Consider the following 27282-nt stretch of genomic DNA (forward strand, 5'->3'; position numbering starts at 1 on the left):
AGTAGTAGGGAGAATGCAGAGTTCTGTGTAGGGCATGTTGCACTGACGATGACACGAGCACTTCATTTCGTACCCTAGCTTTGTAACCATTGTTTATGCCCCTTACACTTCTTTCTTTTTTGCTTCACTTCTGTCCTGTCAGTTTCTGATAGAAGAAATGTAGCAGTTAGGATACTGTTTGGCTCCTTGCAAGAGAAAATAAGGTTTAGACAAGCAAGTACAAGGCTTGTTCAGTTGCTCAAGGAAACCACCAAGGTCTCAGGCCCCTTCTATCTTCCTGCTCTCTTCTCATTAATGTCTGGCTTTCCTCTTCATGGTACAAGGCGGCAGGCAGCTGTGCCTCCAGGCATTGGAAGAAAATTCTCCATGAATATTTCATAGTTTTTCACGGTTCAGGCTTGCTGAACAGAGGAGGTGTTTGGATTGCCATGGCCTTAGAAACTGGAGACAGTGTCTCCCTAAAGGTATAGAAGTCCTGAGAGATTTGGAGAGTTCAATTCCTCTCTTTCTCCATCTTGGAGACATTTCTTACAATCCAGGATGATCAACCAAGTGATGCCTTCCTCTTCTCCCTTGGAGGAGATTTCTTTAATCTCTCCCTGGAGGGAAGGATGAGCAGATGTACCAGTGGCCTCTGAAACCCCTAATGTGGGGATGTAAACTCTGCTTTCACCTAATTCTATTTAATAGGGATAAATGGGTAGACATGTCTTTCCTATCTGCTTGAACAAAAGTACCTCTGAATTTAGCACAAATGCTTTCAGGCATACAGAGCCATGCTTAGCACGGGCCGAGGGAAGGAAAAAGGCATGACTGGAAAACCAGTACCCAGTTCTTATAACAAACATCTCTTATAAACACACACTGCTCAGATGGTGAAAGAACAGCACCAGAAGTAAAAATAACTACAGAACTATTTGTACCCTTCTCAAATGTATTCTGCTGGTTTCTCAAAAGCTATTGAGTAAAACTAGATATCAGAATCCTAAAAGGCATCTCTCATTTGTATTAATTCTGCAGCATTCACTGCTATTTAATAAATCCAGCAATGGAAGAATGTATTTGGAACAGTAGGAAAGAGTACATAATATTAATATATTTGAGAAGCTCTTAGCAACAGAGGAGGTTGTGTTCTCTGAGTTTTTAGAAATCATTTCTAAAGTTGTTTACTTATTAATTAAATCATGCCTGAATCAGGCTTTCTCTGATTGTTTTATTCTCTCAGTGGCAGCAAACGTGCTCCTTCCCAGGACTCAGTCTGCCCTGCAGGCCTTAAAAGCCTTCCTCTCTGGGCACCCTGACTCCTAGTCAATCAATTTTTATATTTTTTGCAGATTTCAAATACAATATAATTCACATAGCATAAAATTCACCTCTTTAAAGTGTACAATCCCATGATTTTTAGTAAATTCATACAAATTTGTACATCCATTCCCACTATCTAACTCCAGAAATTTTAATCACCCCTAAAAGAAACTTTGGAATCATTAGCAGTCACCCCCCATTTCTCTCTTGCCCAGCCCCTGGCAACCACTAATCTATTTTTAGCCTCTACAGACTTAAGTAAATCTATATGCCCAGAACAAGTTTCTGGGTGTTACCTATAAATAGAACCATACAATATGCAGGCTTTTGTGTCAGGCTTGTTTCACCTGCATAATGTTTTCGAGGTTCATTCATGTCATAGCATGTATCAGTATTTCATTCCTTTTATGGCTGAATAATTTTGCACAGTTTGGATAGATCACATACGTTTATCCATTTTTCAGTTCATGGACATTTGGGTTGCTTCCACATTTTGGCTATTATGAATAGTGCTGCTATGAACATTCTTACGCTATATTTTGCATGAACCTATGTTTTCCATTCTCTTGGGTATGTACCTAATAATGGAATTGCTTGGTTGCATTTTGAGGAACTGCCAAATTGTTTTTCCAAAGTGGCTGCAGCAGTTTACATCCTTACCAGTAATGTATGAGGGTTCCAACTTCTCCACATCCTTGACACTTGTTATCTTTTTTGATTCTAGCCATCCTAGTGGGTGACAAGCGGTATCTCATTGTGGTTTTGATTTGCATTTACCTAATGACGAATGATGTTAAACATCTTTTGATGTGCTTATTGGCCATTTGTCTATCTTCTTCAGAGAAATGTCCATTTATGTTCTTTGCCCATTTAAGACTTAGATATTTTTATTACTGAGTTGTAAGAGCTTTCTATATATTCTGGATACTAGATTCTTATCAGGTATATGATTTGCAAATATTTTCTCCCACTTTGTAGGTTGTCTTTCACTTTCTTAATACAGTCCTTTGATGCACAAGAGTTTTAATTTTGACGAAGTTCAATTTATCTGTTTTCTCTTTTGTTGCATGTGCTTCTGGTGTCATATTTAGGAAACTGTTGCCTCACCCAAGGGCACAATGATTTAAACCTATGTTTAATTTTAAGACGTTTATAGTTTTAGTTCTTATACTTAGGTCTTTGATTGATTTTGAGCTAATTTCTGCATACGGTGTGAGGCAGGGGTCCAAACTCACTCATTTGTGTATGGATGTCCAGTTATCCAATTATAATTTATTTAAGATTATTCGTTCCCCATTGAGTAGTCTTGACATCCTTGTCAAAAATCAATTGATCATATAGGTATGGATTTATTTCTAGATTCTCAGTTCTATCCCATTGATCTGTTTGTCTATCCTTATGCCAGTACCAGGCCATCTTGATTAACATAGATTTGTACTAGGATTTAAAATTAGGAAGTGTTAAGTCCTCCAACTTTGTTTTTCTTTTTCAAGATTATATTGGCTACTCTGGGTTCCTTGCACCTCTAAATGAATTTTAGGATCATTTCTGCAAAAAAAGCAGTTGGAATTGTGCCAGTCAGGTTTTGTTTGACAATTTGGGGCTATTTATTTGGCACTCTTGTTACTGAGTCAGGAACTCAAGACGTGAGGGTGACTCAGGGTACTTAAACTTAAATATTACCCCATTTCCTCAAACCACCACCACACATACTTGGCAAAATGATGGATCATCAATTTAGGAGTTCGAAAATGCTCTGAGAGAATAGTTTGTCCTGATTTGGAATGCCATCTTCTCTCTCTTCTGCCCTGCTGTCTTTGCCCAGCTTGGACACCAGAAGCAGCCTGAGTTCTGTCCTCTGCCCTGCACAAAGGCTGGAGGACTTTTAGCAGGTTGCTTTCTTCTCCAGAAGTCCAGGCCCTAACCTAATCCTTAGCAAGGGCTCTGGTCCCTAACTCCTACATCCAGTGCATGGCAACAAAGGTAAACTCTCCTGTACAGCTTTGGAGAAGCCTCTCTAAAGACAGCTCTTCCTGGGTCACACAGAAGAAACAGCACTGCATCGACCCCAGGGTTCTGCTTCAGCATTGGCTGGAAGATCGTTGGCTTCAATGTTATAGACAGCTAAGCACTCTAATCAATAAAGGTTGAAAAGAAAAAAAAACAGGCGGTTTCTAATCCTATAAAAACTAAATGTTGATACTGTGTAGAAGTCCCCGAGAACTCCACATCCCTACTGCTGCTTGGCGATTCAGAATTCTGTCCTCCTCATGGGCCATGCAGATGTTTCTGTTCTCTGCGGTTGTCCTGTTCTTTATGTCTCAGGCAGAGATTCCTAATGAACCCTGTTGTTCCCTGAGCGTTTTGCTCCTCTCTTTTCTGGGGAGTCAAACTACAATTCAGAGAACAGTTTTTAGTCACTCCTCCTGCCCATAGAATCGCAAAGGCCTGCAGGCCTGTGTAACTGTGGCAGAGAGCTTGTGGGAGAGGTCCGTGGAAGGTGCACCTGTCCTCATGCAGACTCTACTGGTTGAGTCTGTAACACAGGCTGTAACACACACGAGTGCTGTAACACATGCTGCTGAATCTTCTTTTTGCCATGGGCCTCAGTTTCCCTGGCCTCTGAGCGATTAAGTACATCTGATAGAGCGGATGAAAACCCTTTGGGGGTCCCTGCCTGGCCTATACCCGTCTCTCTTGGAATGTCCCCTCTGACCCCTGTGTGAACTCTGTGACAAGTCCTCAGTCCCAGCTTGGGACAAGAAGGCCAATCCCATTAGCTGAGCAGTGACCAGTCTCTCTCTCCCTCTCTCTTTCCAGAATCTGAGATCCACCCAGACTAGGGTCAATCCATGGTAGCTGCATGCACCTGTGTGGATATGTCAAGAGGGCACCAATCCCAGCACTTTGGGAGGCCGAGGCGGGTGGATCACGAGGTCAGGAGATCGAGACCATCCTGGCTAACATGGTGAAACCCCGTCTCTACTGAAAATACAAAAAAAAACTAGCCGGGCGTGGTGGCGGGCGCCTGTAGTCTCAGCTACTTGGGAGGCTGAGGCGGGAGAATGGCGTGAACCCGGGAGGCGGAGCTTGCAGTGAGCCGAGATCAGGCCACTGCACTCCAGCCTGGGAGCACAGCGAGACTCCGTCTCAAAAAAAAAAAAAAAAAAAAAAAAAGAGGGCACCAGGTATGGGCCGAATTTTGGAGAACAGGTCAGTTGAGTAAGCAGAAACCACAAGTGTAGGAGGATGTCAGAGATAGGAGGAAGAAATAGGCACAAACAGGCAACACGAGAGGGTCGCTGGAGGCCCAGATGGGACTGCCAGAGTGACCTGGCCCACTCAGAACTAAACCTTTGCCTGAACCTCTCTGGTCTACCTCCTCTAATTTTGCTTCAGTGGGTGGCCCCAGGAGCTAAATGTGAATCCAGGGGCATTTGGGCTTATCTAGAGGGCGCTTTTGTTGTTGTTGCTGTTTTGTTTTTCCTTCAAGTTCTTGCCTTTTTGTTTCTCTTAAAAAATGAATGGGGGTGACGGGCTTTTATCCTAGAATAGACCTATGCTTAATAAAAAGTGTTTCTCAAAAAATATAAAGAATTTTCATACCCCCCAAAACCACTGAAATTTTTTTATAAAGAATTTTCGGAATTGAGCCGATGTCACCAATCTGGTGGGTTCTGAAATCCAAACAGACTAACCGCAGGTTGAGAACCAAGGCTCTCATGCTCTCCAGCTCTCTGATGCTGCAGATGAGAGACAAGAATCCTAAAGGAACGCAGGGCCTTTCTTCTTCGCACCTTGCTGTCCATTTTCTAAACTGAAAAATGAGGTTTGGTGGGACTCACAGCCCTGCAACGAAGATTCTGAAGCTGAATGTGAATAAAGCGTTTACTAAAGCGCCTTAAAACACGGGCCGCCGGAGGGGCACAGGGCTTCTCCCTGGTGATACCTCCCTGATCCCGCACCGCGGCCCACGCGCCCTCCTCCGCGCTCCGCCCTCCGCACCCCACCCCACCCCCGGGTCCTTCGCTCCCCGGAGCTGAGAACCATAGCTCCGGCCCCGACCGGAAGTCCCACCCCACCGCCGGGGACGCGGACTCGGCAGTGCTCACGTTCGCAGCCCGGGCATCCCCGCTGCGCTCCGCTCCCCGCACCGGTAACGCGCGCCAACCTTGCCGCCCACCCGGGGTCGTAGCGGGCGAGATTTCCGAGCTCCGGACGCTCTTGCGGCTCTGCTCAGCCCTGACTCCAGCAGGCCCGCGTCGGTCGCCCCGCCCGTTTCTGGAACCTTTGGTTCCGGCGCTCGGACTTGGGGGAACTTGGGAGGGTGGTGGTGGGGTTTCTGATGCTTTGCGTTTTCTGCGGGGTTTGGGCAGTCAATGGAGAAACCCGGAACAGAAGTCCGTGGTGTTTTCAGGGGCAGGGAGTGGAACCTCAGGCGCCTGCGAGCCCCCTGAGGGTTTAGGCGGCCCTCCTTCGCGGGATGACTGGCGCCGGTAGGCTAGGAGAGCCCGGGGCCTGCCTCCACCCCTAGGGGTGCCGTCGGCTCCTGGGGTCCGAGTCTCCGCCCTGCCCCACCGCTTCTCACAAAACGCCTTCACCTCCATGAGGAGCGCCCGTCTACCCACCTCTCGTTCCCAGCCGTCGGGCTGCTCCGATTTTCCATAGTGTTTATTTATCCTGGTTATCGGTCAGAGTTTTTCTCACCTTCTCTACTCTGGAATAGGGTCCAGAGGAGTCGTGAGGGAAAATTATTAGAATATAAAATCCCAGGAGTCACGTAGTCCGGGTCTGCATCCCATGCTTGGAGGCCTCACAGAGCAGCCCAACAAACAGCACTTGGTTTTCTTCTTCAGCTTCACCACCTCCTGTGGTTGCTGTTTCCGCCTCTGGCTTACATTGAACCCAGCCATGTGTATTTCTCTTTAGCTTTGCTCCATTGGCATGGGAATGCTGCCCCTGGAGGGCATTGGACAGAACAGGGACAGTCCTGTTGCGTGAGGGGCATGGGTCTGTGCTAATGAGGCCAGCTCCTTCCATGACCTGCTCAGAGCCCCGCGCCAGCCCCTCTGTCCTCTGTTGCTGGACAGTTGTTCCATATCCTCCTTCCCAGTGCCCCAGGTGTGATATTCCTTCCACCCAGGGAAGGGCATTCCAAAAATACTTTCTTTTGCTGTACCTGATTGCCCTGCTTGCTCCTGCCCTCACTCCTGCGACGGGTTCTTTGGGCTTAGGCGTAGCATTTAAGTCTGGTCCTATGAAGGCCGTCTTTCTGTTATGCCAGGGTCTTGGGCAGTTTGCGTTGGCTCTAACTCTTACTACAGAATTGCAGAAATTCCTCTCTTTATTGAGCACCGCTAACACCTGCCCCCCAAACCTGGTTCTGTTTTGTGAAATACTGTCTGCTTTGCTTATCCACTGCAGTTAACTTTTGGAGTTAGCCAGATTTCATCTCTTTGACATGGACTTCCACATGGGGTGACCTTGTGTCCTAGGTTGCCAGAGACAGTTCTGGCTTATACCATTGTCCCAGCATAATCACTTTCAAAAGATTCATGGTTTGTATGATCAAGCTTGTCTCTGTCTCTAAGTTAGATACACTTATATTTGTAGGTAAGAGAGTGGCATGTGGCAGCCCACGTGAGACTTGCACTTGGGCCCATAGATGTCAGAGCCACAGACTAGGAAATGAGAATTCCTCCAGGTCAGTGCTCATAGGCCTCATGTAGGTAGAGAGCTTTGGGTGGCTTTGCCCTTAGAGGGCAGGGGTTCCCCTCCCGCCCTGGCACAGAAAGTCCAAACTAATACTGAGGGCTATGTCTTGTCAAATTCATCCCCAGAGTTACTCTGGGGCTTCGAAGCCAGTGCCCCTAAATTCACTGTCATGATCCAGAGGAAGGTGTTCAGAGTTCAAGCCCAGCTCCTTGACATGGCATCTGGCTCCTGGAAAAGTAACCGATGTGGAAGTGTGACCAGAGTTAGGCCTAAGGTGCCCTGGGCTTCCCCAGGAACCAGAGAACTCAGTCCATGCAGGGCCAGTTAGTTTTAAAGACTGCATGTTAGCACTTGTAACTGTCATAGGATTAGGCTAAGAGGGAGAACACTGGTTATCCACTAGGATGACCAACCATCTTAGTTTGCCTGGGATTGAGGGGTTTCCTAGGACATGGGACTTGCAGTTTTAAGACCAGAAAACTCCTGGGCGGACTGGGATGAGTTGGTCACCCTCTTCTCAACCCTGGCTGCACGCTGACTCTCTTGAGGAGCCTCTTATTTAGATTCTAATTTAATTGATTCAGGTAGTTGTATTTTTTTTTTTTTTAACGCTCTCAAGTTGATGCCAACAGGCTACCAGAGTTGAGAACTACTAGGCTGTAGACAGTGTTTCCAATAACCATTGAAGGTGTTTGGTTTTTGAGCAGAAGTGGTTCCAGACATCCCTGAAAGGGGTGTATAACTCTGTGTGTTGGCCTTTTACCTTAGCAAGAGGGATATCAAGCTGGTAGTTGCCTACTATTGCTATTATCTGTCCCCACCCCCAGGCTGCCTTTCTCACTGGTGAGGACCAAGCTTTCTCTTTTCCAGGCATGCTCCGATACCTTCTCCCTCAAGACAGGAGGTCAGTGGAATAGCCTCATTTTGATTGATGGAATCATGATTTACACGGATTTCAGATGAAGCTGGCATGAGACTTGAGACAGGACTGCCATCTCTAGGTCTGGGACATATGCCCCAGAGAGTGGTGGTCCAGAGGCTAACTGTGAGACTGTGTGTGCTTTGGCTTTGCCCCATGGGGTGTGGGAGCTTGGAGACCAGGTGCCTCTGGGACTGTCCTCTCTGCAGGCCTCCAGGATCATGTGGTATGTCAGCACCAGGGGCATAGCCCCACGGGTCAACTTTGAGGGGGCCCTCTTCTCTGGCTACGCACCCGACGGAGGCCTCTTTATGCCGGAAGAGCTCCCACAGTTGGACAGAGAGACCCTGTGCCAGTGGAGCACACTCTCCTATCCTGGCCTGGTGAAGGAGCTGTGCGCCCTCTTCATCGGCTCTGAGCTCATTCCGAAAGATGACTTGACGGATTTTCGATTTTGTCGAGGACGACCGATGAATCCATTTGTTTTGAAGCGTGATCTGGAGGCAAGCCGATTTTGATCTGACGAGTTTTGAGATGATCTGCCGAGATTTGCGTGTTTTTTTCTGCCTTTTTCTTTTTCCTTTTTCCTGCTGCTGCCGCCGCCGCCGCGCTGCTGCTGCAAGCGTTGCCGCCGGACGCAAACCTCTTCAACACTAGGGATTTTAGAATCATCTTGAGTGACTTGAATGTTGAGGTGTTTCCTTCCTGCACGTAAAGCACCCAGACCCCCAAATTGCTATTTTATTTTTTGAATGTTAATTCCAGAAGGGACTTCAAGACTGTCCCGGACTAGCTTGTCTTAAGCTATACTGTGCCCATGGATTCCCTCCAGGATCTTGTTAAAAACCAAATTCTGATTCAGTGGGTCTGGCATAGGAGTGACAATTTCGCATTTCTGTCAGATGTCCAAATAATACTAGACTACTGGTCCATGAGCCACACTTTAAACAGCAAGAACAAAATCCATAATGTAATGGTGGTGGTTTGTGGTTGGGGAAGAGAAAGGACCACTTAAAATGCAATCTGATGACCAGCAGTAATGGCATTGCTTGGGCATTTGTTGGAAATCCGGGACTGCTTCAGATTGACTGAACCAGCCTGCTTTTTAACAAGATCCCAGGTGCTTGGTTTGCCAGTGACAGTTTGAGAAGCTCTGCTCTAGGACTGCTCCAGTCCTGCCTTAGGGAGGGCTGTATATCAGCCATCCAAAAGCTCTGGCGTCACAGGTGTGAGATTTAGTAATGCAACAAACAAACAAAAAGCTTCCTATCTTTAAGAAGGAGCATTAGATGGGATGTGACATTGATGTGTTATGTAGCTATTAATTGACCCCTGATTGGAATACATGCTCACGAGACAGTCAAACAATGAGGAAGTATAAAAAATGAAAAAGTCTTCTAGCACCAATCCTGGTCTCTGAGGAAATCACTATAAGGAATCTATGAACAGTTTGGTGTATGTTTTCCCAGACTTTTTTTCTAGGTTTATACAATTGTATTCAAAAATGGTATCATTTAAGATGAAGATTTTTGGCCTTTTAGTAGCAGGAGTTGGAAACTTTTATCTTCAGAGACTGAGAGGGAACTTGAGAAAGAGACCAGGCCCCTCATTGGCTATCCACCCCACTACCCTCACAGATCTGATCGACCGAGCCTTCAGCAGATTCCGTCACAGAGAGGTGGTCCATCTGTCCAGGTTGAGGAATGGGCTGAACGTGTTGGAGCTGTGGCATGGTGTCACATATGCATTTAAGGACCTGTCCCTGTCCTGCACAGCACAGTTCCTGCAGTACTTCCTGGAGAAGAGGGAGAAGCACGTCACTGTGGTTGTAGGTGTGTTTTGGGGGCACGAACCCGGAATACCTCAGTGCTGTGACTGTAGGGTGTCCACCTATGGGATGCTGTTCACGGAGCCACTCAGGGACTATGGTACTGGTTCTTCCAGAGCAAGGTTCCTAACCTTTTCTGGTGCCATAGACCCCTTTGCCAGGCTGATGGAGGCTATGGAACTTCCTCAGAGTAACGTTTGAAGTGCACAAAATGCTTAAGATGATGTGGTTCGCAAGTTCACTCATGTCCTGAATTTTATCCGTGGATCCAGGGACCCTATGTGGAGTGCTAGGTTCATACCCTCCAAGTATTTGAAGCAGTTGTTGCTATATTTGACAACAGTGCTTCGGGGACCCTTTCTTTCCTTGTTCATTCCCTTTGTTCTAAAGGGGGAGGGTTATCCTTTCTTCCCGTCCAGGAACGTCTGGGGACACAGGAAGTGCTGCCATTGAGAGTGTTCAAGGGGCAAAGAACGTGGACATTATCGTTCTGCTGCCCCAAGGTCACTGCACAAAGATTCAGGAGCTCCAGATGACGACGGTGCTGAAGGAGAACGTACATGTGTTTGGAGGTGTGTGCTGAGGCAGAGGCTCTAGGGACAGTGCAGCCCTGCCTTACCTGGGTTTGCTTTGGGAGATGGGCTGGAACAAAACTGCACAATTGGGTAACTGTCTTCCTTTCATCAGTCATATTTGAGGTTGGTGTATATGCCTTGGCTCGGCTCTGGGCAGGGTTCTGGCTACACAGTAAACTATTGGAGATGACAGATGCATAAACTGATACCAACAGTACAGCAAACTAAGTACGGATTGAAAACCATATCCCAAAAAATGCCACCTCCATGCATGTCCAACCTGCAAGTGCCATGTATGTCAGCAGCCATGCAGAGTCATAACCTGAGCCAAGTGACTTGGGTTTTGTTCCAAGACTCTGAAGTTTAGAGGACACCAACATGTTAAGTAATTATTTTAAGAGAATGTGTTGCCAGGGGCGGTGACTCACGCCTGTAATCCCAGCACTTTGAGAAGTCAAGGTGGGTGGATCGCTTCGGCCCAGGAGTTTGAGACCAGCCTGGGCAACATGGCAAAACCTTGCCTCTATAAAAAATACAAAAATTAGCCGGGCTTGACGGTGTGCACGTATAGTCCCAGCTACTCCAAAGGCTGAGATGGGAGGATCGCTTAAGCCCAGAAGGCTGCAGTGACTCAGGATCATGCCATAGCATTGCAGCCTGGGCAACAGAGTGAGACCCTGTCAAAAAAAAAAAAGAGAATGTGTCATTATATGTTGACGGTTCCTGCTGTTCTTTATGGGAACAACTAAGCCATGCACTAGTTATCCGGTCTAAATATTTAAAATAGGGATCAGTGGTACCCACCACTGGTTATACTCCTACCTGAGTCACATCATGAGAATCACAGCATTTTGTGCTTGGAGAAAGGCAAAAGCCATCTTTCTTAATATCAGGCCATCTATTCCTAATGGATTTAATCATTATAGGGATTGGGAGTGGAGAAAGATGGGGCGAGTGTGGGTGGAGCTGTACATTTTTATTTTTACCTCTCACACCCTGCTGGACCCCAGGTAGCTGTAAGGTGGGGACTTGGATTAAGTTTTGGCCTGGGTGGGCTGTGGCCTCGGGCACGCTTTCCAGGAGGCCTGGCTTAGTTTGGTCACTCACCTGACAGAACAGCAAGTGTGATGGCAGAGAATGTTCCTTCTACAACTGTCCTGGCTTCTTATGATCATCCTGTAGAGGTTATTTTTGTATAACATCAGCTGTGACAAGGAGCAAAAGCACAGTGAAAGCAAACTTATCCAAAGGAATAGCATAATATCCTTTGTCAGTTTGTTCAAGAGCAAGCAAACTGCCCCTCTGCTCTGTTCTTTAGCAAGTGCATACACTTGCCAGTGAAAAGTCCATGCTAATGCAGGTGTTGACGTCGTCTTACACATTTGCCTTGCTAATTGTTCATATTTGGCTGCATTTTCCCGCAGTTGTTGCAAGACTTCAATGCACAAGATTCAGGCTCCTGAGGGTCCTTGTTATACCCCAAACACCAAAATTGCTAGTTATGGATCTAGGACTGTTTTTTCCTAGAATCAAAGCAGAGAATAGCATCTTGTGCCTCTGTCCTGCCTCCTCCTCCCTTTTTTTCTTTTTTGTATGCAGACCTAAGGGTGTGACTGAAAGCTCCATTCCTGACTTGTGGATTGGAGAACAGTGCTCGAGTGTAAAGTAATGGTGGGAGTGCGGAATCTGATGAATGTATTAAGTCATTAAATCTGGACCTGAAGGGGGTGTTCTGTTGTGTACATGTTGAAGAAAATCAGAAACTAAGGCAGCAGACTTCACAGAAATCAGTTTTGTTTATAAAAAGCACTATTCAGATGCTTTCTTTCCTTTCTAGAGCTTTCTGGTTTGGTTTTAAGGAGGATGTGTGTTAGTTCAGGATGTAACAGCAAATATGTATTTTTCCGTAGACTGGTAAGCTTAGCGAGTAGGGATGGACCACTTAGATTATTGCGTGTGGACAGTTGGTTTATAAACTCATTAATTTCCATGTACGTTGTATACTTGGTTCTTCTTAAGCACAGAATAATCAGCAAGTGCTAGGTATTTATTAATTATATTATTTGGGATGCTTTTGGCTAGAAGTAGCAAAAAATTCAACTCAGACCAGCTTAAACAAGAATATTTTCCAGCTTCCATAACTGGAAAGCCAGAGGTGGAGTGGGCTCCCAATTGCTTCATTCAGTGACTCACACTGGCTCTCAGGAACCCAGGTCCTTCCCATTCTCTGCTCTGCCCTCCTCAGTCCTAAGGCTCATTCCTCTTGTGGTCATATGGTGTTTCCTTGAGGTAACCAGGTCTCTCCCTTGCTGTTGCTCTTTTCTAAAAGCAGTGAATCTTTTCTTAGAACCCAGCAAACACGTCTTTGTGGTTCACTGACCTGAATTTATTCACATGCTCATTCTGGAGCCAACCCTGACCCCATGAGAATACCAGGCACTGATTGGCTTGGTCCTGGCAAAGGAATGGAATCACTATGACTGGCCCTGGCCATTCTGGATACACACGGGGATCTAGAGTCAGTCCCCCAGCTCCATTGCTGCTACACAGTGTTGAAGGGCAGAATGGTTAGCACCTTTAATGCCTTCTCTGGCAGATTTCCCAGTAAAGTTCACCGCTCTCCCTTCCAAGTGTAGATCAATGGAGACATACTCAGGTGTCAGATAAGAAATCAATATTGGCTTGATTGCTCATTGAGCTAGATGGGGGATATAACTTGTATTAGTGGACAATTCACCATAAATTTATCCAGTAATTCACTCATAAATTACGCTGATGTACACACCCAGTTTCATGGAGGGGAAGTTCTGTCCATGTAATCTTACCTGCCATGTAGGAGCAGAGAGCAGAACACCTACCCTGTGACCCAATGAGGGCAGAGGGCAGACCACGGGGTATGTTGGCTGTTTCCACCCTGGGCCCTGGTAGAGGACTGTGGAGGAAAGGCTATGACTCTCATCATTTTCCAGTCAGGCACACGGTTCCTCGTCGGCGGAAGAGTGGGGGAAGTGGGCAGGGATTACAAAGAGAAATTTTCCCAGGATCCCAGAAGGTTGACATTTGCTATCTTATTTTAGATAATGGTAGAAACATTGGAACTGGTTCTGGCTCCCCTTTCTGTTCTAAGCTAGGGCAGATATTTAGGAACACAAGCATCTGAGGCATGGTTTCTGTCCTTGAGGAGCTTAATATTGAGTCTAGAAAGTGAGGCCAAGCTACGTGAAAGTAAAGAAACCTAGGCTACGCGAAGGTCCCAGGAGGATGGGCTCAGCCTGGGAGGGCTGTCACAGGCGGGTGCTGACCTCCTGGGGGCTCTACATGCTCCTGACAGCTGCCCTCTCCTCTTGCCCCGGCAGTGGAGGGAAACAGCGATGAGCTCGATGAGCCGATCAAGACTGTGTTTGCCGACGTGGCTTTTGTCAAGAAGCACAATCTGATGAGCCTGAATTCGATCAACTGGTCCCGGGTCCTGGTGCAGATGGCCCACCACTTCTTTGCTTACTTCCAGTGTACGCCATCCTTGGACACGCATCCTCTACCCCTGGTGGAGGTGGTTGTGCCAACAGGGGCTGCCGGTAACCTTGCAGGTAAGGAGTCCCCGGGGCACAAATGGGCTTTCCAGAAAAATAGCTGCGGCCCCAGTCCTTCTAGCTGCCTTTTGGCTGCAACTGTGAGGAGAAAGAAGGTGGAGTCCCAGTTCTGAAGGTGATGAGAAACCCCACAGAAGAAGCTCCCAGAAGATTTCCCCTGTCATTGCCTGGGACAGCATCCTGGGCTCCTGCTGCCAGCAGCAGAGGGTGATGGCTTAACCCTGCATGCTCCTGCAGCCTCACCTGATGTGCTCGCCGGCTCAGCAGAGTGTGGAGAGGCAAGGTCAAGGGTCAGCCACTGTGCCTGGCTGGCAGTGCCCTCAATCAGAAATGTGGACTTTGCTCCCAACCCTGGCCAGCTACCCAACGTGAGGGCAAGCAGCTTGACTGGCATGTGTGTTCCCATTCCTGGATGCACTACCCTGACCCCATGTGATGTGGAAAGAGTTCTGGACTTGGGGTTCTGGCCCCAGTTCTGTCCTTTACTAGCTGAGAGGCTGTGGAGCAGTCCTTTAGAGTCAACCTTTGAGCTATAAAATGAGATTGTATCACTCATCATATCTCCCAGGACTGCCTCAATGAACGAATAAGATTCCTGTGTACATGCAGACTTTGTAAGGGCAAAGTGCCGTGTAGCTGTGTAGCATTAAAATCATTTTATCTAATCACTAATATTTATCAAGCACTTAGTATGCAACTGGCACTGTTCTAAATGCTTTTCACATAGGAACTCATTTATCCACCTGTGGAGAAGACACTTTCCATTTTATATTGAGGAAACAAAGGCACAGAGAAAGGAGTCATGCCCTGGTTACACAGCTGGGCCAGGAGTGCGACCCAGGCAGTCTGGCTGCAGAGCTGGCGAGGCTAGGGGAATTACTGTTCCTGATAGTTCCAGCAATGGCATTGGTTCTGATGAGCACCAAGGACGGTCTAGCTGAGAGCACAGAAGCATCTGAGTGGTTAGGAAGCCACTGGGGGAGGTGTGCAGATGTGGCCCAGGTGTTGGTTGCGTGGGGCTTCCTGACTTCTGCCACTGAAAGAAGGGTGGAGAGAACAGCGGGCTGGCAGGCAAGGAGGGAATGGCCTCTTTGCCGCTCATGGGGTAAAGCCCACCATGCTCCCCATTCCCATCACCCTCCAGTTAGTGATGCACCGAGTTGTGCAGCCAGTGGCCCTCTGCAGCACAGAGCCTACCACAGTGCCCGATACAAAATAAACACATGACCAACGTTTCCTGAGGGCGTTCTTATCCACCTTTGCTCTGTCAGGAACCAACTCTTTGGCTTTAAGACCCTGGACCTTCCTGAGCCTCCATTTCTCCCCTGTCAGGCAAGGATATAATGATGTTCTCATGAGGACCAGGTGCAATAAGAAAGAGAAAGTTGAGATCAGTAGTTCAAGACCAGCCTGGCCAACATGGTGAAACCCCATCTCTACTAAAAATACAAAAATTAGCCAGGTGTGATGACGCATGCCTGTAATCCCAGTCACTTGGGAGGTGGAGGCAGGAGAACCGTTTGAACCTGGGAGGTGGAGGTTGCAAGTGAGCTGAAATTGTGCCATTGCACTCCAGCCTGGGCAACAGAGAGAGACTCAGTCTCAAAAAAAAAAAAGAATGAGAAAGCGTTTTGCCAGGTTAACAGTGATGTTGGGTGGTGTGGTTGTCCCTAACTCCCCTTAGCTACTCACCAGAGATAAACTGCTCATGAAAGCACCATATGTAAAACCTTCCTAAACGATGTCACATGTCCGGGCTCTACACCTCTTAAGGGGAGGAATTCCTTGCTTGTTCCACGCAAACAAGAACTGCTGTTGGGGTGGACTGAGGATGCTGCTCTGGCCTCCCCTGGTGCCTGTGCAGGGAGAGTAGTCTGGGAGGCTGAGTCGAGGGAGGGCATGTACTCAGGACTTAGACATATTTTGAATCCTGACTCTGACACTTAGGCTTTGGACAGGTCACTTTGACCTCTTGGAACTTTCATTTCCTCTTCCAAAAATTGGTGTTTTACAGTAGTCAGCCATCTATGAAATACTTTGGCCCCTTGCAGGGACTGAGACATAGAACAGCCTCAGGGCATGGTGATGTGCTCCTGGTCATCCTCATGCTCACTCTCCCTGTGTGTGTGTGTCTGAAACAGGTTTATTGCTAAATGATTCACATACCATTCACACATTTTAAGTGTATGATTCAGTGGTTTTTAGTATAATATATTCACAGACTTATGCAACTATCACCATAACCAATTTTGGAATGTTTACGTCACCCTAAAAAGAAACCCTGTACCCATTAGCAGTCACTCCTCACTTTTCCTTAGACCACCTCCTTCGCCAGCCCTTGGCAGCCACGAATCTATTTTGTTTCTCTATATAGATTTTCCTATTCTAGATATTTTCTATAAAAGGAATCATACAGTGTGTGGTTTTTTGTGCCTGGCTTCTTTCCCCTAGCATAATGTTTTCAAGGTTCATCCGTGTTGTATCATGTATCAGTACTTTTTCGATTGTATGTATATACCATACAGCAGTATATTTTGTTTATGAGTTTATCAGCTGATAGACATTTGGATTCTTTTAACACAGCTATTATGAATAATGCTGCAGTGAACGTTTGTGTATAAGTTTTCATGTGACCATATATTTTTATTTCTTTTGGATATATAACTAGGAGTGGAATTTCTGTTATATGATAACTCTATGTTTAATATTTTAAGGAACTGACAGACTTCAGTTTTCCAAAGTGGCTGCACCATTTTGTGTCCACCAGCAATGTAGGAATTTTCCAATTTCTCCACATCCTCACCAACACTTTTTATTATCTGTCTTTTTGATTCTAACCATCCTAGAGGGTGTGAAGTAATAGCTCATGGTTTTTGTTTGTATTTCCTTCATGACTAATGATGTTGAACATCTTTTCCTGTGCTCATTGGCCATCTGTATGTCTTCTTTGAAGGAATGCCTGTTCTTTTGCCCATTTTATTATTATTATTATACTTTAAGTTTTAGGGTACATGTGCACAATGTGCAGGTTTGTTACATATGTATACATGTGCCATGTTGGTGTGCTGCACCCATTAACTTGTGATTTACATTAGGTGTATCTCCTAATGCTATCCCTCCCCTTTCCCCCCTCCCCACAATAGGCCCCGGTGTGTGATGTTCCCCTTTCTGTGTCCAAGTGATCTCATTGTTCAGTTCCCACCTATGAGTGAGAACAAGCAGTGTTTGGTTTTCTGTTCTTGTGATAGTTTGCTGAGAATGATGGTTTCCAGCTGCCATCCATGTCCCTACAAAGGACATGAACCCATCCTTTTTTATGGCCGCATAGTATTCCATGGTGTATATGTGCCACATTTTCTTAATCCAGTCTGGCACTGATGGACATTTGCTTTTGCCCATTTTTTAATTCGGTTATTTGTATTTTTATCATTGAATTGCAACAGTTCTTTATATATTCTGGATACAATCCCTTATCAGATACATGAATTGCATTTTATCCCCGTTCTGTAAGTTGCCTTTTCATTTTCTTGATGGTGTCCTTTTTAAAGCAGAAAAGCTTCAAAAAGCACAAAAGTTTCTTAACTTTGATGAAGCCCAATTTACTTTTTTCTTTTGTTTCTAAAAAGCCATTGTTCTCTTCCTCTCTTGTCTTAAGCTGGGTACATTGCTCAGAAGATAGGCCTGCCCATCCGTCTGGTTGTGGCAGTGAACCGCAATGACATCATCCACAGGACTGTCCAGCAGGGAGACTTCTCTCTGTCTGAGGCTGTTAAATCAACCTTGGCATCAGCTATGGACATTCAGGTAGGCCTGGGGGAGGTGTGCAGATCCGGCCCAGGTGTTGGTTGGGTGGGGCTGGATGGGGCTGAGATCAGTGTGGACCTGAAAGTGACTTTCTGCCCAGGTGCCCTACAACATGGAGAGGGTATTCTGGCTACTCTCTGGCTGTGACAGCCAGGTGACAAGAGCCCTCATGGAGCAGTTTGAAAGGACCCAAAGTGTGAATCTGCCCAAGGAACTGCACAGCAAGGTCAGTCACTGCCCACACACCACAGAGAAAGGAAAGGGTACAGCCACATAGCAGACTTGGGGTTTGGAAGTCTAGTCAAGGGAAGAGGACACCTGTTTCTTGAGCACCTGCTATGAGCCCGTCACTTTTACTGACGCTTTACATGGAACAATTTATTGAATGAGGAGAGGTAATAGAGAACATAGTTTAGAGTCAAATGGGCTCAATCCCAAGTGAGCGCTGAGACACTGGGCCAGTTTCCTAAACTCTGTCCCTCAGTTCCTTCATCTGTAAAATGGCAATAGTAAGAATGCCTACCTCATAGAGTTGTTGTGAGATTTAAGTCAAATAATATATGTGAAGCACTTTGCATACTTCCTGGTAATATATGGCTTGATATATTAACTTATTTTTACTTATTATTGTTGTTAATTTCCAATAATACTGTCAACCTGAAGCCATTTTGCCCATCCAGTATGAACAGAGACCATTGTTTCCGTTGAGCTCTTCCTTTCTTCCTTTTCCTTCCTCTCTCTTTCCTCCCTCCCTCTCCTTCGTCCCTCTCTCACCTTCCTCCCTCCCTCTCTCCTCCCTCCTTTCCTTCTTTCTTTCTTTTTTCTTTCCCTCCCTCCTTCCCTTTCTCTGTCTTATTTTTCTTGGAAAAGGAGAAATTTTATTCCCTTGGAATGGTAGGAATCTAATTGGGAAGGATTGTTTTTATTTTAATGCAACGTGGTGATGGTACTTATTCTGTGTTTAAAAAAAAAAAAAAGGATTTCTGAAGCTGCCTTTAATTTTCTCTACCACATTCCCACTGAGTGGCCATCCAGACTGTGCATACCTCCAGTGACCAGACCCTCACTACCTCACACCAGCTCTCACCATTACAAAAGTCTTTACGTTGAGCTAGAATCTGCTCCTTCTAGCTTACACAGTCTGATTCTACATCTGAGTGTTTCCAGTATTTAGAGAATCCTCATTTACCAGGTTAGTCTTCCCACTTCCTTTAGTGGTCCCTTGCATGACATAATTTTGCATGGTCAATATCCACCTTAAAGTGTTGTTTTCCAAGTTGGATGCAGTTCTCTAGGCTGAGCCATACCAATGCAGACTGGAGTGGAATTTCGGCCTTCTGGAATCTGTACTTCTTTTGATGTACCCAAAGATCAATTTATTTGGTTAATGGTTTGACATTCACATTCCTTCTCCTCATATAAATGAGGTGCTCCATGAAGACAGGCACCATACCCCCCACTCCTTCATTCTCTCTCTGGCTATACACAGAGGAGACACTTCACTTGCTGCAATGGCATTCATATTATATATCTACTATGAGCCAGGAACTGTACTGGGTGCTAGAAACACAAAGACAAGTAAAATACATTCATTGCCGCCTGGGAACCCTCATTCACAGCAGGTAGCTGTAGGAAAATCTGGAGGCTGAGGCAGGTGGATCGTTTGAGGTGAGGAGTTTGAGACCAGCCTTGCCAGCATGGTGAAACTCCATCTCTACTAAAAAAAGCAAAAATTAGCTGGGCATGGTGGCACATGCCTGTAAATCCCAGCTACTTGGGAGGCTGAGACAGGAGAACTGCTTGAACTCGGGAGGTGGAGGTTGCGGTGAGCCAAGATCGTGTCACAGTACTCCAGCCTGGGTGGACAGAGACTCTGTCTCAAAAAAAGAAAACAAAAAGAGAAAATCTATGATACTCTATGATCCCTATTGCAGTCAAGTATATGCAGGGTGTTTGGTGTATTATAAGCATGCAATACATTTTCAGAAGATGATCAAATAAACCAAACACACTGAGGGAGCACAGACAAGGCAGTCTTCCTCTGTCTGAAGGAAGTGGGGAGGGCTTCCTGGAGGAGGTGCTCTGTGAGCTGAATAGCAACTGATAGGAAGGAGGTGTGCCAGCAACCAAGCTGCCTGGAGCCTTCTGGCTGTGGCAAGTTGTTAAACAAATCTTGATTTGTTGATTTGCTGATTAGGAGCCAAATCCCAACTAAATGGATTGATATAAAACTCAAATGTATCCTTCCTCCAAGTTGAGCGAGTCAGCTCAAAACTGGGAGGCCGGATTTTTACTGTGAGCCACGTCTGAGCCATTTGGTCTGAATGTCCCATTGGATCCCTGGGGTTTGTGTGGGTCTGTGGTAGAGAGTGGGGTTTTGTCATCTTTCCCTGCTTTCCCAACATACCTCATCTTTCTGACCTGGGACCCTTCAGCTTTCAGAGGTGGTGACATCCGAGTCAGTGTCTGATGAAGCCATCACCCAGACCATGGGCCGCTGCTGGGATGAGAACCAGTACTTGCTGTGCCCCCACTCGGCGGTGGCCGTGAACTACCATTACCAGCAGATGGACAGGCAGCAGCCCAGGTACAGGCCGTGGGGGCTTGGGCCACTGAGGGACCATTTGAATTTCAGGGGCCCTCTTCTTCTCTAAGCGGTGGGAGAGACAGGACTTCGAACAAATGGCTGTAATGGAGTGTGATGGGTGCTGTGTGGAACTGTGCCCTGGAAACTGTGGGCCCAGAAGAGGGAACGTGACAGGTATCCCAAGGACAGTCAGGGGCAGAGGAGGTGGCTGAGCTGGCCTCCAACCCGGAAGAGCAGTTTGCCAGGTGGCGTCATTGTAGCGATAAGTTTGAGGTACCAATTTTCTGTCTGTGTCTCTGTCTTCCATACCCCACCCTATCCCTAACCTACCGCTGTTTCTTCTCCTTCCTCCTCCACCTTCTCCTTTCCCATCCCTCTATTCTCTCACTGTCCTCCTGCTGCCACCTGCCCCCATCCCCAGCAGCACTCCCCGGTGCTGCCTTGCCCCTGCCTCTGCAGCCAAGTTCCCGGAAGCTGTCCTGGCTGCTGGCCTGACCCCTGAGACTCCTGCAGAGATCGTAGCCCTGGAGCACAAGGAGACACGCTGCACCCCGATGCGGAGAGGTGACAACTGGACCCTGATGCTTCAGGACACCATTGAGGACCTTAGCCGACGGTGGAGGGGTCATGCCCTCAACGCCTCCCAGTAGCCTGGCTGGAGGTGGCTTTCTTTAGGCTTCAGATCCCAGGGAGGTGCATCCTCTGAGCTGCCTTGTGACCCTCCCCATTAAGCATAGGTTAGGAGGTTCCCAGGAGGCTGCTCAGCTGGGTCTGGAGCCAGCTGGCTTTGCTCCGTTCCCTGGCTACTCTGTGCCTGGTCACCAGGGAGGCTGAGTGAGGGGCTGTGAACAGTTGCCAGAAGCACCCCCTCCCTCCCTGGCCCACGCGGCAGTGTCTGAGCTGTAGGGAAAGTTTCAGGGCCTGCAGAAGAAGAGCCTTGGGCACAGGATTGACCATGGTTCCAGGGGTTTAGGACCCCAGACTTGTGAAGGTGGGGGCAGCTCACCACCTTCATGCAGCCTTTATATGTTCTCTGAGCCTTAGCTGATTTGGCCCCCAAAACACATCCAAAGGTTCTAGCCCGCCTTGTCAGAGACTTCCACCCTGTTCACATGTTGGCAATTCCTGGAATAAAATGCTTGTTCTGTGTGATGGAGACGGCACATCCTGTGGGCAGGCCCCTTCCTAGAAGGGCTGCAGGACCGTGGGCAGCCCTGGGGGCCGCTGAGTGGCGGGCTGAGGTGTGTGCGGCATCCCGCTGCTGCCCTGCATTGGCCCAGGCTTGAGGCGCCATGGCCCTGGTGGTGCTGGCATCCATAGAGGTTGAGGTGGGGCTCACCAGATGGAGACCCTGTGGGAAAGCATTGGCATCAATGTGCAAACCGAGTCAAGGCCCTGTTGCTCATACATCACTTGGGATTGAGCCCATTTGACTCAGGTTCCAATCCATTTCATCAGGTTCCAGTCCTGTGTGGGTTGAGGAGAGTTTTAGACAAATACATGAACAGCAACAGAAGCCCCATGCCTTGGACGCTGGGGGCCCCTAGGAGGGGAGGGGAGGGGAGGCAGGCGTTGGATGGAGGAATATGTTGCCACTAGAGGACACTGTTGCCGCCACCCTGGGGGCTGCTGTGAAATGACCTAGTGGGCATCTGTCCTCCAGAGCCCCCTTCCCCTGCCTGCCTGAGGTCTGAAGCTGAAGGCGCTGCTCACCAGGTGCGGTCCCTGCCTGGCATTCCCCATCAGAACATCCCAGCCCCGTATCGCCGTGGGACTAAAGGGAAAGGCCTGTAGTGCCCTCTGCTGGAAGACTGGACATTGAGGCACTCAGTCAGTACCCAAAGGGGAGGACAGGGATGCTGGACCCCAGGAAGACAGAAGGAGTGTTCTTAAAGGAGTGACAGTGACTCCTTACCAGCCACGACACTTGGCAGTTTCTGAGATACTTTAACATCCACAGCAGCAGACACTGATGCAGCCCCTGGGGCCACTTACCCATTAGATATGATAGGCCCAATGCTTAGGGGCCACCATTCATTAGAGGCCCAGGAAAATGTCTTCATTTCTTTTAAAACCAAAAGAAAACAGTATAATCCAGCTGGGATTTTATTCATCTTTCTTCTAACGCAGTTGTACAATAGAATTTTAAGTATTTTTTATAGAGGAAGACACCCATGAAAGCAAAAGTGCCTAATACCCACAAAAGTTACTATGCAGCCCTGATAGCACCTACTGTGTGGCAGGTGACATTTTACAAAAATTAACTCATTTAATCCTGACAGCAGCGTGTGAAGCAAGTGCTACTGTTTCCCCTGTGTTGCCGATGAGAGCACAGAACATCCAGACTCTGAGAGACGAGGTAACTTGAGGTAACTTACCAGGGTGGCAGCACGGAACAGAGAGGCCGGAACTTGAACCCAGACCTTGTGGCCTCCAGTTTGGCATGTAGTTCTCCTCACACCGCCTCCTGAGTCAGCGGGCACGTTCTTATGGGGCTTGCTCTGCTGCCTGCCTCCCTCCATCCTTCCCCAGGCCCTGGCCCTGGCCATGCTCCTGGGTCTGCCCGCCATATTTCTTTCTTGGATGGATCTGGGAGCATGGCTGTGCTTCTCCAGGAGTCTTCCAGGGGCTGCAGCAGCCCTGCTTTCCCGGCCTCTTTAACTGGCACTGGTGCCTGCTGTGGGCGGGCCCATGCAGGTGGCTCCTTCTCCTTTGCTGCCATATTCTGAGGACCTCAGGGCAGGGCCAAGGTCACGGGGAAACCCCATCCCCTGAATGGTTCTGGGACCTATCCAGCTCTGAGAGGCCACCATGCCTGTGAGGGAGGCCAGAAAAAGGCCGCACCAGGCACAGCGCACATTGACAGGAAACCTGAACTGAGGCTACACTGGCCACGGGGAGTCTTGGGGAAATGAGAAGGAGGATAAGAGCAAGATGAAGTCTGGAGAAGTGCGCACCCCGGAACACTAACACACACACACACACACACACACTCACACACTTATGAGCTGAATTGTGTCACTTCCATTATATGTTGAATCCACAGTATCTCTGAATGTAACTGTATTTGGAGATAGGGTCTTTAAAAAGGTAATTAAAATGAAGTCTTAATGCTGGGCCCTAAACCAGCGGGACTGGCATCCCTTATTTTATAAGAGGAAATTAGGACATAGACATGTGGCACAGAGGGAAGACTGCGTGAAGTCAGAGGAAGAAGGCGGCCATCTGCGAGCCAAGGAGAGAGGCCCCAGAATTAAAGCAACCCTGAGGACACCTCGATCTTAGACTTCCATTCTCTAGAGCTGGGAGGAAATAAATTTCTGTTGTTTCAGTCTCACCCGGTCCTGAGCAGACTAATACACAAACACACACTCCACTTAATGGAAAAAGCAAGGATCTTAGTACCAGATGAAGTGAGCATCAGGGTGGAGTCTTTTCTGAGCCACCCACTTACTGGTAGTGATCACAACTAAGCCTTTTAATCTCTGTGAGCCGTGGTTTCCTCATCTGCATCTAACAATACAGATGATCCCTGACTTAAGACTTTGCAGCTTTAGGATGGTGATGGTGTGAAAGCAACACGCATCCAGTAGACTGAGTTCATATGCATTCAGTAGACTTCAGATTTTGATTTTTCCCCAGGCTAACGATAGTCTCTTGTAATGCAGGGCAGCAGCAGTGAGCCCAGCTCCCAGTCAGCCCTGCAATCACGAGGATACATAGCCCATATTCCACCGTGTGCTGTGTTGACAGATGACTTTGCCCAACTGTAGGCTAATGTCAGTGTTCTGAGCACATTTAGGATAGGCTAGGCCAAATGATGATGTTTCTGTAGGTTGAAGGTATTAAATGCAGTTTCAACTTAGGATATTTTCAACTTACGAAGGGTTTATTGGGATGTAACTATTGTAAGTTGAGGAACAGCTGTACTTACTTTGCTGGTTTGCTTTGAGGATTACGTGAGATGAGATAATGTATTTCCAAGTGCTGGGTAAACTCTCAAATGCCATACAAATGGTTCTTACTATTAACACAATTATAGTCTGCACTGAACAATTTAGTACTTTTAAGCTATCTTGTATTTTTTACTAATTGCTTTGTGAATTAGTCTTATCTTGCCTGTGATATTGCCTCTTCCTTAAGGATAAAGTTCTGTGGCCCCCCCACGGTGCTGATGCAGCTTTGGGCACAGGGTTAGAGGTTGACCTGGCCCAGCCAATATGCCCTGCAATAGGATCTGTTAGGGTCACTGGCGTCCATGTGCCACAGATTAGTCAGTAGTGGTTCTGCTAGCCAGTTAACAAACTATGTTAATTTGCAGTGATGATGGGGATAGTACAGTTCCTCTCTTGAGCACCAATGATGTGCTGAGACCTTTATAAAACACTTTCGAGACATTGATTCCCTTAGTCCTCATGAGGAGTCTAGGAAGAAGTAGAGATGAAGTAATGCAGCTCAGGGAGGTTAGGTAACTTGTCCAAGGCCACACAGCCAGTGTGTGGTGGAGGAGGGATGTGTAGGCTGGGTATAGGATCTGTGAGCCTAACCACTGGGATAGACCACCGTAGCAGGAGGAGTGCTTTGGGCCCAGGGCCTCCAAGTTCTCATCAAATCAGTATGTGGTGGTCTGAAGGCTAGATGGGGAGGCAGAGGGTAGAGGAGAGGATCCATCATTAGGAGAAGGGCCAGATGCTCTGGGGAGGGGGCATGGAGCCAGGAGCTTTGGGAAGAACTTCCCTCTGACTTTGGGCTGCGTGTGGAGCTGGGCTCCTCGCTGTGAGGGTGGCCAGGATCAGGTGTCTGCTCAGAGGAGGGTGGTGGTGTAGGAAGAAAGTGAGAGTGGTTCTAGGGATTTCCAGCTGCTGGCAGTGAGGCCCAGCCGGGTGAGTCCTGCTGGAGGAGTGGGGGAGATAGACGAGGCCTGGGAGCTTTTGCTGAGTTTTCCCAGCTGTGTCCCCAGAGAAACGGGGTGAGCAACACAACAAGGGCAGGGCCATCAGCCTCCTGGAAAGAGGACAGGGTCAGCTTCTGTGTTGGGAGCTTGCTGCCTTTGCCCAAAAGAGTCTTCCTTCTCAGATCTGCTCTTTCAGACCCTACCCATCAGTCCTCCACTCCACAGCCGAGGAGCCTCCCGGGGGCCAGGAGCTGGGCAGATGCTGAGGCCTACCATGTGCTGGGCAGGGCTGGATACCAAGGGAGAGGTAAAAATTAAGAAAAGATGTGGCTGGGGTTGATGGAGTTCCATGGCCTTGCCCAGGAGCTGCCCCATGGTTTGAGCAATGTGCTGTCCCATGCAGGCATCCAGGCGCCTCTTACCCTTCCACCCCTGCACTGACCTTGGTGTTGTGGAGGTTGGTTTAGGGGTCTGCTTCCCCACTACCTACCCATTCCTCAAAGGCCACTGCCATAAACCCAGGCCCTAGCCCCACACCTAGCCTTCACTGCAAATGCTCAACTGGAGAAGAACCAGTAGGAGGAGCTGCAGGCCCAGAAAGATGCCTGGGTCGGGGGCTGGGGGTGTGTGGAGAAGAACGGTCTGGGTCTTGAAGGGCTGCGAGTGCCCAGGGAGCCTTCTAGAGTTAGGACTATTTTCTTCTCCTCAGTGGTGTGGTCATTACAAAGATTTATCGTAAACCAACACCCTGGAGAAGGCACAGGGCCTCCTGTTGCAGGCACAGGTGTCTTTGTGGCTGGGGAAGGGACTTCCTTCCTCCTGAATGGATGCTCGGGAGCTAAGTAAACCAAGGCCGAGAAGCCCTGTAATAGACACAGTTGAGAATGGAGGCAGGGCTTGGACCGTTCAGGCCAGGGTGAAACTGCGGGAACCTCTCCTTGGTTTCGCCACCAGGGAGCCCATGGAGGTGACCCTCTTGCCCTTTCCCCTTCATCTCATCCCTGGCTTGGATCATTGTTTTCCTCCCATCGTGCCTTATCCAAGGCTTCCTCCAAACAGGGCAGTGCTTGCTTGTAAAATTGGCTCAATTCAGGCCATGAGGGCTTAGGTGGATTGAGGTGAGCTCTGTGCAACGGTCCTGCAATTAAAGGTCACTGCCACCTGCCCAAAGGGCCAAACACACCCTCCAAATTTTCCAAGCCCAAGATAAACCTAGCAATGATTTGTGTAGCCAGAAGAGGGCAGCAGAGTACACCCAAGGCCCTTCCTTCAAAGAAGACTGACCGCCTCCCTTCCTGCCCCCACCTCACCCCCAGCCCCACTCCGACACCCCACAGGCAGGGAAGTCTGAGCTTGTTCTCTGGGAATTAGAGGCCCTGAAGGTTGGGGGGCAGGGTGAAGAGGAAATGGGGCCCCAAATGGATATATATTTTGAATTGATTGCTTTTCAAATTTCATATTGGGACCTCCCTCCTTTAAAAGAAAAAAAAAAATCACAGATACCTCCAATGTTGTCTGAAACAGTTTTCGTTTTTGTAATAAAGCTACTTAAACATGTACAAACATAAAATTACCCAGGAACTCCTTGTACTGATAGCTCCCATACAAGGATAAGCAGAAATGAACATTCAAATTAAATATGGACAAATCTACAAACAAAATTTTAAAAATTCAAAACAATCTCGTTCATATGTGCTATATCACGTGCTACCCTCAGGACTCCAGTGCAAAGGGACTCCGGCACTTCATTCCTAGGACGTGATTTTTGTTGTTGTTTATTCCGTGGATTTATCTCCGATTTTGGTGGAATAACTTTGCTCTTCCGTCCTTTTCCTAGTCTAACCAAAGGGAAATATCCCAAGCACAGCATCCCAAGCACGTCCCATGTCACATGGTCTTCACTTATTGCCAGCTCGTTGTATATGTGTCCCTTCCGTCTGCTACTCCTTACTGGCTTGTGACAGTTGAGACACTATTTTTAAGGTGGCCAGACTGATGATCCAGAAAATGTCTTTTTTCAGAGAGAGAGAAAAAAAATCAAGATGAAATCACCCTCCCACTCCCC

The 27282-nt window shown here is 47.7% G+C and overlaps 1 protein-coding gene across 4 annotated transcripts; it reads left to right on the forward strand.

Moving 5' to 3' along the window:
• Positions 1-5344: 5344 nt before the first annotated feature.
• Positions 5345-21479, forward strand: THNSL2 (threonine synthase like 2). 4 transcript variants are annotated; one of them, XM_031655333.1, is made up of 10 exons: positions 5345-5461; positions 7891-8378; positions 9442-9446; positions 9577-9771; positions 10187-10339; positions 13699-13929; positions 17588-17736; positions 17837-17962; positions 20172-20323; positions 20745-21479. In XM_031655333.1, the coding sequence occupies exons 2-10, from the start codon at positions 8161-8163 to the stop codon at positions 20971-20973; spliced, it is 1458 nt and encodes a 485-aa protein (XP_031511193.1). In that variant the 5' UTR covers positions 5345-5461; positions 7891-8160; the 3' UTR covers positions 20974-21479. The 4 variants fall into 4 exon arrangements, with proteins under 4 accessions (XP_031511193.1, XP_031511195.1, XP_031511194.1 ...); XM_031655335.1 differs by having other exon boundaries at positions 5350-5461; positions 8149-8378; XM_031655334.1 differs by lacking the exon at positions 5345-5461 and adding an exon at positions 5504-6863.
• Positions 21480-27282: the final 5803 nt, after the last annotated feature.

Source organism: Papio anubis, chromosome 14, assembly GCF_008728515.1.
Source record: "Papio anubis isolate 15944 chromosome 14, Panubis1.0, whole genome shotgun sequence".
Taxonomy (NCBI): domain Eukaryota; kingdom Metazoa; phylum Chordata; class Mammalia; order Primates; family Cercopithecidae; genus Papio; species Papio anubis.

Excerpts from the sequence above, each read along its gene's own strand:
- THNSL2 (XM_031655333.1), top strand. The coding sequence starts at position 8,161 with ATGTGGTATGTCAGCACCAGGGGCATAGCCCCACGGGTCAACTTTGAG. Across the intron at positions 9,772-10,186 it reads GCACGTCACTGTGGTTGTAG|GAACGTCTGGGGACACAGGA; the intron begins GTGTGTTTTGGG and ends CTTCCCGTCCAG. Across the intron at positions 20,324-20,744 it reads ATGGACAGGCAGCAGCCCAG|CAGCACTCCCCGGTGCTGCC; the intron begins GTACAGGCCGTG and ends CCCCATCCCCAG.